This window comes from Gossypium arboreum, chromosome 11, assembly GCF_025698485.1.
Source record: "Gossypium arboreum isolate Shixiya-1 chromosome 11, ASM2569848v2, whole genome shotgun sequence".
Lineage (NCBI taxonomy): Eukaryota > Viridiplantae > Streptophyta > Magnoliopsida > Malvales > Malvaceae > Gossypium > Gossypium arboreum.
Genome location: NC_069080.1, coordinates 127,813,212 through 127,829,645, shown reverse-complemented (window position 1 = coordinate 127,829,645; position 16,434 = coordinate 127,813,212). Strand labels below are relative to the sequence as shown.

Genomic DNA, 16,434 nt, shown 5'->3' with positions numbered 1-16,434 from the left:
AAGATTTTAGATTTTAAATTTAAATTTGATATAAAATTTAAATTAAATGTTTTAAAATTTTATTTAAATTTAAATATATAAGTATTAATATAAAATTATATATTATTAATAAGTGTTAGTGTACAATAGTAAGACATATTATATTTTTAAAAGGATAGTCACGAACTTTGAATACAAAACATAAAATAGACATGAAGAATATTAAATAAATATTTTTATTATATTTAAAAATAGTATATTGTTTTTAAATAAAAGGTTAAAAAAGATTATAAAATATTAAATTTCATTATTTTATTTTTCTTAAAAATTCAAAATGAAATTATTCAATTCTTTGTAAATATTTTATATATAAATAATATGAATCAATTAAATGTGCATTAATGGTCTTATAATTATAATCAGTCCATATTATATATTATAAACTTTTAAGTAAGTTGATTTCACATTTTAATAGGCACAACTCAATAATGATTAAAATATTTTTTTTATAAAGTATATTACATTATTTTAAGAGTACTGTTTTATATATATCTGCTATATACAATTTTTTTTTTAAAATGCTTATAGAAAACAGTGGAAAGGCAGCTTACTTTTGATGGACGCAATCTAGATATATTACAAGTACGAAACAAATTAATTTGTTCTTAAATTTTCTTTTTTCAATTCCTTCAAGCTTTCCTCTCCCGTTTCTTCTTTGTTCTTCTCACTCTCCCCATAACTGTGATGGATGGTGAGACAGACATAAAGGAAATATATGAAAATGTCATGAACATTTTGGAAGATTTAACCAGCAATGCTCATAAACTACAAGAACAAGTGTTGGAGGAGATACTGAAGAGCAATGCAGGAACAGAATATCTAAGCAGATTCTTCCCCAGTGGCCAAGCGGACAAGCAAAGCTTCAAAACAAATGTCCCCATTATTACTTACGAAGATATCAAGCCTTACATCGATCGGATTGCTAACGGAGAGACCCCATCGATCCTTTTGGCTTATCGCATCACCCAGTTCATCCAAAGCACTGGTACTTCTGAGGGGCAGCCGAAATTGATACCTATGACAGCTGAAAGTTTTGAGAAAAGGATGAATGAACCTCTTCTGGCTGACCTCGTGATAAAAAGATAAGTACATTTAAATAGCTGTCACTACAGTGAAGTTCCGATAGCGGTCGTAATTTGCTATTCGATGCAATAACTATTAGATCCACAATCATAATACACGTAATCAAACAAACAACTAATTAATGTTTCTTTTCCTTTTTCTTGGCAGATGTTTTAATGGCTCGGACGAAGGAAAATCATTGTACCTATATTTTATCAAACCAGAGATGGAAACTCCATCTGGATTAGTGGCATCACTATACACAACATTCTATTTCAAGACCAAAAGCTTCAAAACGGGCCTGGCGAAGTTTTGCGCAAGTCCTATTGAGACCATCTTATGTTCGGACAACGAGCAAAGTATGTTCTGCCAATTGCTTACTGGTTTACTACAGCGCGATGAGGTCGTACGTATGGGTTCAAGCTTTGCATCAGTTTTGCCAAGGAGCATCAAATTCTTAGATGATTATTGGAAAGAATTATGTTCCAACATTAGAACAGGTTATCTCAGTGATTGGATTACTGATGCTGGTTGCAGAAGTGCTATGTCATTGATCCTTACTAGGCCAAACCCTGAAATGACTGATTTGATTCAACAAATATGTGAAGATAAATCATGGGAAGGGATCATTAAGAAACTTTGGCCTAAAATCAAATATATTAGTTCTATCTGTACAGGTAGCATGAGCCAATATATTCCATTTCTTGAATTTTATGGAGGAGGGATCTCTTTAGTTTCACCAAATTATAGTTCTTCGGAAGCTTGCTTCGGGATCAATTTAAAACCCCTAAGCAAGCCCTTTGATGTTTCTTACACCTTTCTCCCAAATACGGCCTACTTTGAATTTCTCCCTGTGAATAAAGATGGTGGAGGAAAGGCTCAAGAAACTAGGACAATTGACAAACCGGTCGATCTTGTGAATGTGAAGCTTGATCAATATTACAGGTAATCCTCCTTTTCAGGTCTATATCGGTACAGAATCGGAGATGTTCTCAAGGTGACCGGATTCTATAATAAATCTCCACAGTTTCAATTTGTTGAACGATAAAACGTGGTGTTGAGTATTGATTTGGACAAAACAACTGAAGAAGACCTTTCGAAAGCAGTCATGAAAGCAAAACTTGTCCTTGAACCACTCGGCATCATGTTAACCACATATAGTAGCTATGCTGACACTTCGTTGATGCCAGTCGATATGTATTATTTTGGGAGCTGAAGATGAAAGGCAGGAATGATTTACCAAAACTTGATGCCGAGTTAATGGAACAATGCTGCTGTATAGTGGATGAATCCTTTGATTTTACATATAAATCACTTAGGAAAGGTGATTTCAGGTTTAGAGCTAAGGGTGGTTAAACACGGAACCTTTGATCAACTCATGGATTTCTATGTATCAAAGGGAGCTTCCATTACCCAATACAAGCCACCTAGTTGCCTTAAATCTAAGGAAGCTGCAAAGATGTTAAATTCAGGGATGGTGGGGAAGTTTTTCAGCTCCAAAACTATGTTTTAAGCTGCACTGTTTTAGGATTAATCAAGCATTGTGGAGGTAATCCTACAAGGTGAAAATATTGCAGATATTGACTTTGCTACTGAATTGGTTGTTTTTGTTTCATTGACAGCAACTTGTGGATTAAATATTATTCTTATTTGAATTATCTAATGGAATGCATAAATTAATAGATGCATATATTTCAGTTACAACATCAACTTCAAATGCATCACTTAAGCAATTATTAAACACAATTATATAGTGAAGACATACCACAATAATATAATCCTACAAAAACGAAAACATTTCTTTGATAGTAGTTCAGCTGAAATTCTTTTATTCTATAGTAGCATTACAGTCCCAGGTTCTTTTGGATGGACACTGAAATTGTCTCTTGGGAGATTAAAAATAATAATGGATATAAGATTAGTTATTGTGACGTTGAGATTGAATGTTATAAGGGTGAGATTAAAATCAATGTTCAGATATATGTTTGAAATCAAACAACTTTAACGGTGATGTGAGAATAAACAATGATCATTAAGGACATTAAATTATATATGCTACATAAATACTTAAAAATATATTTCATATTAAATAATAAATATGTATTCAATTTTATTTATGTTAAATAATAATTTTATTAATAATAATTAAATTTTCATTAATTAAATTTGAATTTATTTTTATTAATGTTTATATTTATAATTAATTCATATAAATTTTGTAATAATAAAAAATATATTTATTAAATTGTCTTAAACTTAGGGTTATAATTTATATACTAACAATAAAAAACTGTTGCTCAATTATAGATTTAACCTTCAATACACATTTTGTTAAATTGGTGTTTTTTTTTTTTCAATATATTAGCACACGTAAGCTGAATGTGACCATATACCTATCATTCATGTCATTGAATATCTTTATTAATTTATTTCCTTGGGCCTTCTAGTTCGGGTAGTTTGACTTACCAAGCATGGGTAGCCTAAAGATCCAATTGTCTTCCTTGGGTTTAGCAGTTCAATAATAAAATCTTTACCCAATTCGTCTATTGTCTCGCTTTGATACCCATTGAAAGCGTTGAATTGCTATGTAAGATGTTAAGGTGAGTTGCAACTTAGTGTAACCAAATCCTGGACTTTGCTTGGAAAATAATTCATTATAATTTCATAGTACAAGAGTTGATTTAAGCTCAACCTCATTCACTAATTACAATCTCAGTCCCAAACAGTTATAATCATTAAACTTTCTCTAGTAAAACTTTCCCTAATGAAAGCTTTGTACAAACTACTAAGACAATTTGATTACACTCAAATTGCACCCACTAATGTTCCTTACAACAAACAAATTCAAAATGGTAAAATGTGTCTTCAATGTATAGGCACCATAATATTTGTGAATAGAACTAGTGTGATTAAAAAATGTCTCTAAAATTTTACTTTAACCAAACCACATATTATATATGGATTATGATTGTTAATACAAGGAGAAAGTTAAGGAGGAGAAGGTGATAGAGAGGAGTTCAGTTTACCTGTGACAGGCGAAGAATGTTGGAAAAAATCGATTTAGAAAACAATGTTTTTAGGCACAACAGAAGTTTTTTAAATCGAGTCATTGCAATATTTATAGCAATAAATAATAATTGAAATTATACTTGAGCTTTGTACAAGGCGGATAAGTCGATCTTGACTTTCAACCAAATGACCTTTCTCACAATGCATGAACCACGAACTACTTTGAATGTGGGCTCAAAGTAACACAAATTAATTGTATAGAATGAAAACTTTATTAACTTCAGTAGAAAAGTTAATTCGCTCTATAACTAGAATTATGTGTTTTTTTCTAGAAAATAGAATTAGGGCTTAAATAATTTGTACTTAAGTTTTAGCTTTTCGTCTATTAATTATAATATTATTTAGTCATGAAGTCATTCTATTATATATCATTATGAAAGCTACTCATTAAATGCTCGTCCAATGACCTTGTCATAAGTGTTGCTATAACATCCCAAAAATCGACCTAGAAGAAATTGCATTTTGAAACCAAAAGAGGTCATCCCTCGATTTGAGTTTAGACTTTGGAAATTCTTGACAAGTAAATTGGTTTGGTTCAGTGGTCAAGTGTTCTAGGTATGTGTGTGAGGTTTCAGGTTCAAATCTCGTTTTTGGAAATTTTGTCATTTTGCTTAAACCCTTACCCTTGAACATTTGGCTTATAAGTTAAATTCAGTCAGTTGATGTCAACAATGAGCCCAGTGGTTCAATGGTTAAGCTTTTGTATAATCCTTGGTCTTGTATTCAAATCCTGACGGAAACAATACAGAATGTTTTATTTTTGAATTTCGTTAAAAGGTAGTTAGTTTTGGTTGGTTATCTAAAACCTTGCAGAAACTTCTGGCACTATTATTTTCTTTTTTGTTCTTTTCTCTTCTGCGAGAATTTCTATCATTTAGTTTGCATTCTTTAGTTTCTGCATTTTGGTTCCTTATTTTCAAGTGACCGTTCTTTTTGTTTTGTTACATTACACCGATTCTGTACGGAGTCTGACTTCTCATTCTAGTTAATTTGTTGGCTGAGACAAGAATTCATCCTTGTTGGTCTTGTATCGGTTCCAAATTAGATGGGTGCCGAAACCCCTCTTTTTTTACGTTTTCAGTCGTCAGAAAATGGGATTGTTGATGCCATACAGGTAAGGACATGGGCGTATGCCCAGACCGTGTGAGCCATACGAGCAAGGACATGGGCTTGTGTCCAGCCCGTATAACTCATTGTTTACGCTTTAAAACCACATGGCCAGGGACATGGGCGTGTGCCCAGGCCATGTGAGTCACACGGGCAAGGACATAGGCATGTGTCTAGGCCGTGTAACTCAATGTTTACATTTTAGAACCACACAGCCAGGGACATGGGTGTGTGCCCAGGCCGTGCGAGCCACACGGGCAAGGACATGGGCGTGTGCCCAGGCAGTGTGAGCCACACGAGCAAGGACATGGGCATGTGTCCAAGCTGTATGGCATATGAATAGGATCTGAATCTTATTTTTTGAGGCCATGAGTGTTACCCAACACGAGCACTAATTAACCTCCAAAATGTATTTATGATCTAAATTTGACCGTAAGATAACTATCTAATGCTTTAAGACTGATATATGGATGATATATGCAATATTGAACCTGTCAGACTGATGATGAACAACTTGTGATATAACGTCCTGACTTTCTTATTTCTATTTTTGTAAGTACTTAATACATATGTGTATCTGCTTCAGTAGTTAAGTGTTTTGGGTGTGTGTGGGAGGTCCCAAGTTCAAGCCCCACCTTTATCAAATTTTGGTTATTTTTGGATCTAAGCCTTATCTTTGTTCAAAGGGCTTATATTAAATTGTCTATAATTTTATATTAGAATGAGCTTGCTGGTTCGAGTAGTAAGGGTGTTAGTGTGTTGGAGGTCCTGTGTTTGAATCCCTACATTAGCGTAGGTATTTATTTTTGCTTGGTTAGCAGACAGAGTTTTGGTAAAATTAAAATGCTGAAGTGGTTGAGATTAAGGTGTTAGTGGGAAGTGAGCGGATATCAAAATTGAATTTTATTTTTGTTATTTTTTCTCCAAAAATTCCTTCTGCCTTTGACGTTATTCATTTTCCAAAAAACCAAAATCCCTATTTTTGTTCTTATCATTTTCTTTTCTCGCTGTCGAATTAAACTTTTCCTTCGTTTTTGCTGCTATTGTTAATCCTGGCTTTTGGGGTGTTTCGAATCCTTGCTTTTTCTTTGTGAAATCGGTAAGTGGGCTTCCATTTGTATTTTTTTTATCGTTATTTTTTGAAGGTTGAAACGTTGCTATATTTTTTTTAGTGTAGGAAAAGTCGACAAACTATGATTTTTGTTTCATTTGTTGATCGTGGTTAACAATGTTTTTCATCATTGGTAAGTCGAATTTTTTGTCAGATTGTTGTTGACAATTTAGCAAACGGGTTTGGTATGCTGTTTTTAGGTTTTAGAAGGCTCGAGAGTGATTTTGCATCAAATTGATACCAGGTGTGTACCTAAAATGCAGAAATTGAGGTTTTTACAAAAGCCAAAAACGGCCACTGCCGACTCCACACGGGCGTATGGCCGGTCTTGTGGATGGCCGGATGCGAGACACGGCTGTAACGCCTCAAATAATTTAATTATGCTTTTGTGAATATCTGACACAAGTGTGAATCTACTTCAGTGGTTAAGTGTTCTGGGTGTGTGTGAGAGGTCCCAAGTTCAAGCCCTATCTTTAGCAAATTTTGGTTATTTTTGGAATTAAACCTTATCCTTGTTAAGTGGGCTTATATTTAATTACTTGTAATTTTATATCAGAATGAGCCTGCTGGCTCGAATAGTAAGGGGGTTGGTGTTGGAGGTCCTGTGTTCGAATTCCTGCGTTAGCGAAAGTCTTATTTTTTTGCTCTGTTATCTAATAGAGTTCCGGCTGAGCTAAAATTCTGAGGGAGTTATCAGTAGTGGGGTAGTGGAGAGAATTAAGGGATTTTAGAATATTTGTTAGTTTTTGTTTTTCTCTCCCTTTTAAAAAAAATTAACGCTATTTTCTTTATGCCTCTTCTTCTTCTCTTTTCTTTTTCCCTTCCAACATTGTGATTCTTTCTTTCTGCTGTGGTAACTCTGTGGTTTGATATTTTGTTGTTATCGTGCGTTTTGGTAAATGAGGTTTCGTTAACTGTAAGTTTTGGTTTTGTTAAACTTTGTTCGAATAGTGGAATTTCTTCTTAAGAGGGGTTCGAAAGAATAGTATTTTGATAAGAATGTTTTGTGCAGGAATTGATGGGGAACCTTTTGTTAGTGCTTTGACGGTTTAGAACATGTTAGCGGTGGTTATCGTTGGCGGTAAGTTAGTTTCGTGTCGATTTCTGGTTATCAAATTTGTTAGTAAATCTGCTAAATCTTTGTTGGGTACTTTGTTTTTAGGCTTTTGAAAGCTCGGGATTATTTTTTCATCAAAACGATACCAGGCGTGTACCCAAAACGCAAAAAATGAAGCTTCAGCAAAAGCCAAAAAACAAAACTGTTAACGCCACACGGGCGTGTGGTCACCCGTGTGGTAGGCCATGTGCAAGAACATGGCCGTGTGCGAGAACATGGCCATGTAGTCGGCGACAGCATAGCCGTGTGTAGCACACGGTCGTGTGGTGACTTGGGTGTGGTCGTGTGTGTAACACCCCTCACCCGTATTCGATACCGGAATAGGGTTCGAGGCGTGACTGGGACTTTATATTTATATCACACCATTTGGGATCGCAAATATTTTTTTTTCTCAAATTTAAAACCTTTCAACCATGAATATCTCGTCCCTTACATAGGCCTTCAACGCCTATAACATACTTAGAGGCGGTGCGGGACTAATTCGTGCACATTCGATAAACCTTGGGCTCCTTAGAAAAATTTTCTTATCTTAAAGTGTCACACGCCCGTGTGACTTGGGACACGCCCATGCCCTTCGGCCGTGGGCAACACTGACTTATCAACACTGCCATAGCACACGTCCGTGCTACCTACCCGTGGACAACATTGTCTTTTAGACACGGCAAGTACACACGCCCGTGTGGCCTACCCGTGTGCACTATTGATTTAGAATTTTAAGTGCAGGGGATACACGGCCATAGCCCACACCCATAGGAAGGAACCGTGTGTCACACATGGCCTAGACACACGCCTGTGTGTCTAACCATGTGGACCCTAATAGGCTATTTTCCAAGCCTTTGGTCACCCTTTCTACCATCTATACTTAATGGTTATCAATTTTTAAAATAAAACATGACTACGCATTTGTAAATCTTTGATAAATCTTATTGCATGGAAACCTCATATCATTGGTTTCATACATGAAAGGTTATTTCCTATTTAGTGTTTATGGGTTTCTATGTCACTTTAATTTGTCCGAAATTGGCTCGTTCATGGGACTCATTGCCAATTGGTAACAACCCATCACGTGTAAATAAAATCATGCCTAGATTCATAGGTCATAGCCTACTTCAATTAAGCCAATTTCTATGGCCATATACAAAGAAATAAACATATTTTTACATTCCTTTATTTGGCAAAGAAAATGACACATATAACAAAATACTCAAAACCCTATACATGCCATTGAACAAAATAGAAATGTCTATATACCAAAGCTAGGCTTGTTGATAGTGTGCCGACTTTCTTATCGTCTTCCAATCTTTACGAGTCCTTGAGCTCTAAAAACAGGGAAAAGTAAGGGGGTAAGCATTTACATGCTTAGTAAGCTCGAATAATAGGAAAGTAGACTTACCAAATATTTAACATGCATCCATGATAGATAAGGAAACCAACAATTATGAAATGGTTCCCATTACATGCACTTAATCAATAAGTTAGTAACATAATCAAGCATCATATAATTTAACTAGATGAGCTCATCATTCAACATCTCATTTACACAATCATCTCATGCTAATCTTGTTGAGTTTCTAGGAAATCTCAATAGAATATCCATTAACCTTCAATTCATACGAATGATCATTCCATATATGTACTCCCGTGAACCTCACATCTTATGGCGAGATTACCAGTCCAGGCTAAATCCCGCATTTTATGAACTCATAAGGTGATGTTGGGATTACCAGTCCAGGCTAAATCTCTTATTACGACAAACACTCTTAATGAGCTTAGATCTGAATTACCAGTCCAGACTAAATTTAGACCCTAATCGGATTACCCGTCTGGGCTAAATCCATAATGCACACATATTCTTCGGGAGGCTTGATCATTCAAAGGAACACCCGTCCGGGCTAGATCCTTATTATAATTGAGATCAACGGATTACCCGTTTGGGCTAAATCCTTACTGCAACATATGTAGGACCTCAAATCACCTGTAATTTCGGGTTACCCATCTAATTCCCTTTTTCAACCTCAAATGAGACTTTTAACCACAATTCTTTATTAAGAATGTATTTCATGAATATTCATACTATTAAGATGTGCAGTTATCATACGTTCATAAATCATACAATTATGCATACTACAAGTTTACTTGTGTTATCTGAACTTACCTGGTATTTGTTTTGGAGCTGTGTTTCAGTTATTCCGAAACCTTGCGTTTACCTCGATCGACCTCCGAAATTTGTTCCTCGGGGTCTATAACAACAAAATTATATCATTAATACCCCACATTATACATTAAAAGTCTAATTTTCACCCCCGATCTAAATGACTGTTTTGCCCCTAACCTTTGATATTTTTACGATTTAGTCCCTAGGCTCGTATAATGAAACACATGCACTTTCTATCTTAACCAAGCCTAGCCGAACACTTTTATCTATTATGGCAACCCACATTTCCCATTATTTTCTCATTTCTACTACACAATTTATAACTTTTGCAAAATGGTCCCTACAAGGGGTTTTCATGAAAATCACCTAGGAAAAGATGTTTAACACATATTCATCTTTCATATTCCTCTATAATCCATCAAAATAAAAATATCTCATGCATGGGTAAATTTTTAAAACCCTAGCATGAAATATGGGTAGAAATAAAGAGAACAAGCTACCGAGATTCCAAAAAAATAAACATTAAAAACGGGGCTTGAGAGCACTTACTATTGAGCTAGAAATGTTTGCAAACCCTAGCTATGGTGACAAGAGAATTTTGGCAGCTATGGGGAAGAAGATGGCTAATTTTGGCTTGATTTTTCCCATTTTATTTCATTAAAAAGCCAAATGACCAAAATGCCCTCATGCCCTTTCTTTAAAATTTCATCCATGCAAGCTCATTTTTGTCCAAAAATTTAAAAATTGGGAAAATTACTCTCCAAGACCTTATAATTCATAACTCAAAGCAATTTCATACAAATTGCTTCTAGAATTCAAGTTTTACAATTTATTCAATTTAGTCTCTAATTTCCAATTGAACACCTTACTCAAAGAATTTCTTCATGAAACTTTAAAACATGCATATACTCATATTATAGGCCTCATAATAATCATAAAATAAATATTTTGATGTCAAATTTGTGGTACCGAAACCACTAGTCCGACTAGGCCCTATTTCGGGATGTTACAGTGTGGGCCACACAGGCTAGGCTAAGTTGGGCGTGTGGCCCATACAGGCATGTCACAAGGGCGTGTGGATTGTTGAGCCAGGCCGTGTGGGCCACATAGGCAAGGCCAATATTGGCATGTGGGCCTAAATTTTTGAAATCTCTCCTAGGGTCACACGGGTCATCCCAATCGACTGTGAGTCTATTGTAGGGTCGGTAAGAGCTAACAAAATCCTAAAACTATGTGACTTGTTAGTCTAAAACACTGTTCTAAATATGATTATACATGTCTGATTACCATGTTTATTGCATATTTGATATATGTATATATAAAAGCATATAGACCATGTTTAATCTGGTATTTTTGTATGTGTTCTATATCTGTTTGGGGTGGGTTTTGTATTTGAGGAGGAAGTATTCTGTCCGGTGTTAATCGCTTATATTCTGGCAGCATGGCTACATATTATCTGATATGTGTCTTAGTGGCACGACATGGTGTGTAGGGATGGGTGGGTGTTTTTAACCCCACATGGTGTGAGGGGGTGGTCAGAGATGGTGTGTAGAGAATGGGGGGTAAGACTTTTGCATGTCTGCTTCTGAATTAGATATCTGAATCTATATCTGTTCTGACTGTGTATGTGATTCTGATGATTGTATGCTTAATTATGTTGGGTTACACACTGAGTTTACGTAAACTCACATCTTTCTGTCTGTTTTTGTTCATATAATCCACAGTCTTAGGTGGATTGGTGCAGCAAAGACTCAGCAGTGACCATTCTTCCACAAACTATCTTAAGTTGTTAATTTGTGGTTTTTATTTATGATTTTAGTTTTATTCTGAGAGTTTGTAATTTTTGGAACTCTCTAGACTATAATTTTAGCTGGTCGTTTGGTTTTATTTGATAATTTACATGCTTCCGAAAACGTTTTTCTTTAAAAAAAGACAGTTTTGACTCTTTCAAAGGTTCTTTAAAAGAATATGACAACATATTTAATACTCAACAATTTGGTTAAGCTTCCGCTATAAATAAGTTTTAGCATGTAAAACAATTAAGTAACATTTTTCCATTATGGTCATAAAAGAATTTGAAATAAAAGACAGAGGTGATTTAATGTTTCAACTTCGTTTTTCAAACCCATTTCTTGTGACATCTCCAGATTTGGGCATAACGTCTAGGCCAAGTTTAGGGTGTTACATTTAGTGGTATTAGAGCCAGGTTACAAAATTTGGCTGTAAATTTTGGGTTCCAAAATTTTGTTTTAAAAAGTATTAGATTCAAAATGATTTGAATGATTAAGAAAGTATGTGGTACACTGAGTCTCTGGTGTCGATCCTATAAGTACTTCTTAAACTTAATTAGAACTGTTCTGAAATACTGTAGATAGTACTTTTTGAAACTGTACTAGTTAGAGACTGAAACTTCTGAAAACACTTCTAAACTTCTAATAATTTATGCATAAAATATCTGTTAATAAACACTGAAACTGATGCATAAAGCTTGTAATGTAGATAAACTGGAATTAGACAATGAGCGCTCGTGAACTTGCAGACGTGGTACTCTTAGCCGTAGAAAGGTCGTAAGGGGGCTCGAGCCAAGTCTTCTTCTATGGGCGATGTGCCTAACTTGGATATGAGTGTGATGCCGATTTCGCCTGCTACTGAGATTGGGTCTCAAAGCCATTCGACTAGGGACGACGCACTGTCTCAGGCCATACTGAGGATTTTGGAGAGGGTCACTGTACCCCATTCTACTTCTGGGGGCTGTGGGTTGGTAACTGAACAACTCCGATCTAATGGTGCTGAGCTATTTAGGGGTGTCAGTAAAGTCGCCCTTAATATGGCTGAGTATTAATTAGAGCCCACGGAGAGGATTATGAATGATCTGGACTGCACTCCTGAACAGAAACTGAAGGGTGCAGTCTCTCTTCTTCGCAATGAGGCTTATCAGTGGTGGATAACGGTTGAGGAGGGTACTCAACCTAATCGATTGAGTTAGGATTTCTTCAAGACTACTTTTCAGAGTAAATATGTCGGCAAGAGCTATGTTGATGCTCGTAGACATGAGTTCATGAATCTTACAAAAAGGGATAAATCTGTGGCCGAGTATAAGGCTAAATTTATGAGATTGAGCTGCTACACTCAAGGCATGGTAGTGTCCGAGTACGAGAGATGCATTCAGTTTGAGGATGGATTAAGAGATAGTCTGAGGGTACTGATTGCTCCACAAAAGAAGCGAGAGTTTGCTGTTCTGGTAGAGAAGGCGAAGATCACCGATAATGTTAAGTGCTCTCAGTACCAGAATAGGGACAGAGAGAGGCAAGAGCAAGAGGGATTCGGAGGAGCCTTCTAGTTCAATTTCGGAGCCTTAGAAAAAGGCTCGATCTGATGGGCTAGTTAGAATAGGGGTGCCTGTTTCTCCTACTGGGATACAGCCATGTAGTGACTATGGTAGGCGCCATTCGGGCGAGTGTTGGAAAATGATTGGGGCATATTTAAATTGTGGATCTTTAGAGCACCGTATTTGATAGTGTCTAAAAAGAGCTGATCAGATGTAAGCTTTGGGATCGGGTTCTGTGCAGTCTCAGAGGGCAGTTTAGCAGCCACCTAGAGCCCGTGGAGCGGCTAGGGGTGGTAATGATTTGGGTCGTGGTTAGAGAGCACCGGGCAAATGTGCTAATCAGACAAAGGCAAGGCAGCCTACACTTGTTTATACTACTCAGGCCCGAGAGAATAGAGATGCTCCAAATGTTATCACCAGTACGTTTTTAATTTTTGAGGTGCCTTATACTGCTCTGATAGATATATGTTCTACACACTTCTATGTAGCTAACACTGTATCTGAAAACTTGAGGGTTTTTATCGAGAGCACTTCTAGTGAGGTTACCATACTGAGTCCGTTGGGACAGTCTGTTCGGGTTAGTAAACTCTATAGGGATGTTTTCTTAGAGGTACAAGGGACTTTTTTTTGGCAAGTTTGATGGAGCTTTCGTTTCGGGAATTCGACTTGATTCTGGGTATGGAATGGTTGGTTAAGCACCGAGTCAATTTGGACTGCGCGACTAAGAGGGTCGTACTGAGGACTGAAGATGATAAGGAAATAGTTGTGATCAGCGAGCGTGGAGACTATTTGTCTGCTCTTGTGGCTGAAAAATTAGTTTGGAAAGAGTGTAAGGTGTACTTGACCTACGTCAATGTTTCTATTTCTGGGGACTCTTCTATCAAGGATATCAAAATCGTGAGAGATTTTTTGGATGTCTTTCTTGAGGAGTTACCGGGTTTACCTCTGAATCGAGAGGTCCAGTTTGGAATTAAGCTTCTTCCGGGTACAGCTTTAGTGTCCATCACTCTCTACCGTATGGCACCGAAAGAGCTTACAGAGCTTAATGCTCAACTTCAAGAACTTCTGGAGTGCCATTTCATCTGTCCTAGTGTGTCTCTGTGGGGAGCACTGGTTTTATTTGTTAAGAAGAAGGATGGGACCATGAGAATGTTCATCGACTATCGACAGCTGAATAAGTTAACTGAGTAGAATAAGTATCCTCTTCCTAGGATTGACGACTTGTTTAATCAGTTTAGAGGGGCTTCGGTGTTCTTTAAGATTGATCTTCGGTCTGGGTATCATCAGTTGAGGGTTAAGGAAGCTAATGTTCATAAGACTGCATTTAGGACTCTATGGGCATTAGAGTTCCTAGTAATGCCTTTTGGTTTGACGAATGCTCCAACTGCATTTATGGATCTGATGAACAGTGTATTTTAGCCTTATCTAGATCAATTCATTGTGGTCTTCATCGACGATATTCTGGTATACTCTAAGACTGAGGATGAGTATTATTAGCATCTTATAGTAGTGCTTTAGATACTTCGAGAAAAGCAGCTCTACGCTAAGTTGAGCAAATGTGAATTTTGGTTGCATGAGGTAACTTTTCTAGGGCATGTGGTTTCTGCAGAGGGGATTCGTGTTGATCCTCGAAAGATTGAGGTTGTGCTTGATTGAAAACAGCCTAAGGATGTGTCTGAGATTCGTAGTTTTCTAGGTCTAGCGGGATATTATCAGCTATTTGTCGATGGGTTCTCTCTGATTGCAGCTCCCTTGACTAAGCTTCTGCATAAGGGTGTTCCATTTATCTGGATGTAGTAATCGGTCTTTGAGAAGTTTATGTCTGTTCTAACTAAGGCTCCTATTTTGATATAGCCTAAATCCGGTAAGGAATTTTTAGTTTACAGTGATGCTTTGCATGTTGGTTTGGGTTGTGTTTTGATGAAGGATAGTAAGGTTGTTACTTATGTGTCCCGTCAGCTTAAAACACACGAGGGGAACTACCCGATGCATGATCTTGAGTTGGCTGTAGTAGTCTTTGCGTTAAAAATTTGGAGGCACTATCTTTATAGTAAGAGGTGTATCATCTACACTGATCATAAGAGCCTCAAGTACCTCCTTACTCAAAAGGAGTTGAATCTTAGGCAGCACCGATGGATTGAGTTGCTCAAAGATTATGACTACACAATAGAGTATCATTCCAATAAGGTCAATGTGGTGGCTGATGCTCTAAGTCGTAGAGCAATGACTGATCTGAGAGCGATATTTTCTCGTCTTAGTCTGTTCAATGATGGGGGTTTGTTGACTGAGCTACAAGTTAAGCAGACTTGGATGGATCAGATTCAAGATAAGCAATTGGGGGATGAGTCTTTGAGTTTACGGTTCTGTCAGATTGAGGGTGGTTGTACTTCAGATTTTGGGCTGAATAAGGATAGGGTTCTGTGTTTCCGAGGTCAGATTTGTATGCTGAACGATTCTTGTTTGAGACAGTCGATTCTGAGAGAGGCACATAGTAGCCCTTATGCTATGCATCCCGGTGGTAATAAGATGTACCACGATCTATGTGAATTGTATTGGTGGCTGGGTTTAAAGTGTGAGGTTCCTGACTTCGTTGCTCGCTGTCTGACATGCCAACAAGTTAAGACTGAACACCAGTTACCTTTGGGTTTATTGCAGCCAGTTAAGATTCCCTTATGGAAATGGGAACAAGTAACGAGGGACTTCGTTAGTGGGTTTCCCTTGACACCCACTAAGAAGGATTTTCTTTGGGTCATCATGGATTGATTGACCAAGTTCGCTCATTTCATTCCTGTTCGGACAGACTACTCTCTACAAAATTTGGCAAAGCTTTATATTTCTGAGATAGTAAGACTGCATAGGGTTCCTGTGTCGATTATTTTTTATAGGGATCTTCATTTCACATCTCGGTTCTAGAAGAAATTACAGGAGGCTCTGGGTTCAAGATTGGACTTCAGTACTGCGTTTTATCCTCAGACAGATGGTAAATCTGAGAGGGTGATTCAGATACTGGAGGATATGTTTTGGAGTTGTGTGATTGATTTTTGAGGTAGTTGGGAGGAGTATCTGCCGCTAGCTGAGTTCGCCTACAATAACAGCTTCCAGGTTAGCATTCATATGGCACCTTTCAAAAACATTTTGTAATATGGTATCTTTAAATTTATAATTAATTCATATAAATTTTTTAATAATAAAATTTATATATTTATTAAATTGTTTTAAACTTAGAGTTATATATTTATATAATAATGATAAAAAATTATTGCTCAACTATAGATTTAACCTTCAATGCATATTTTTATAAATTGGTGTTTTTTCAATATGTTGGAATATTTTCAAATATTTATAGTGTTCCAATAACTATAAATGAATGGGTATAATTAATCGAAGGATAAATCTTTTGGTCATTTGTCAAAAGTTATATCTTTTGATTTTTGAAAAAGAATTAT

The 16,434-nt window shown here is 36.5% G+C and overlaps 2 protein-coding genes and 1 pseudogene across 2 annotated transcripts; all 3 read left to right on the top strand.

Annotated features, from left to right (window-relative positions):
• The first annotated feature begins 646 nt into the window (after positions 1 to 646).
• LOC108472336 (indole-3-acetic acid-amido synthetase GH3.17-like) lies at positions 647 to 2,755 on the top strand (annotated as a pseudogene).
• A 10,872-nt stretch (positions 2,756 to 13,627) lies between these two features.
• LOC108472337 (uncharacterized) lies at positions 13,628 to 14,644 on the top strand. Its single transcript, XM_017773825.2, has 2 exons — positions 13,628 to 14,078; positions 14,598 to 14,644. The coding sequence occupies exons 1-2, from the start codon at positions 13,628 to 13,630 to the stop codon at positions 14,642 to 14,644; spliced, it is 498 nt and encodes a 165-aa protein (XP_017629314.2).
• A 567-nt stretch (positions 14,645 to 15,211) lies between these two features.
• LOC128283965 (uncharacterized) lies at positions 15,212 to 15,751 on the top strand. Its single transcript, XM_053021395.1, has 2 exons — positions 15,212 to 15,472; positions 15,560 to 15,751. The coding sequence occupies exons 1-2, from the start codon at positions 15,212 to 15,214 to the stop codon at positions 15,749 to 15,751; spliced, it is 453 nt and encodes a 150-aa protein (XP_052877355.1).
• Positions 15,752 to 16,434: the final 683 nt, after the last annotated feature.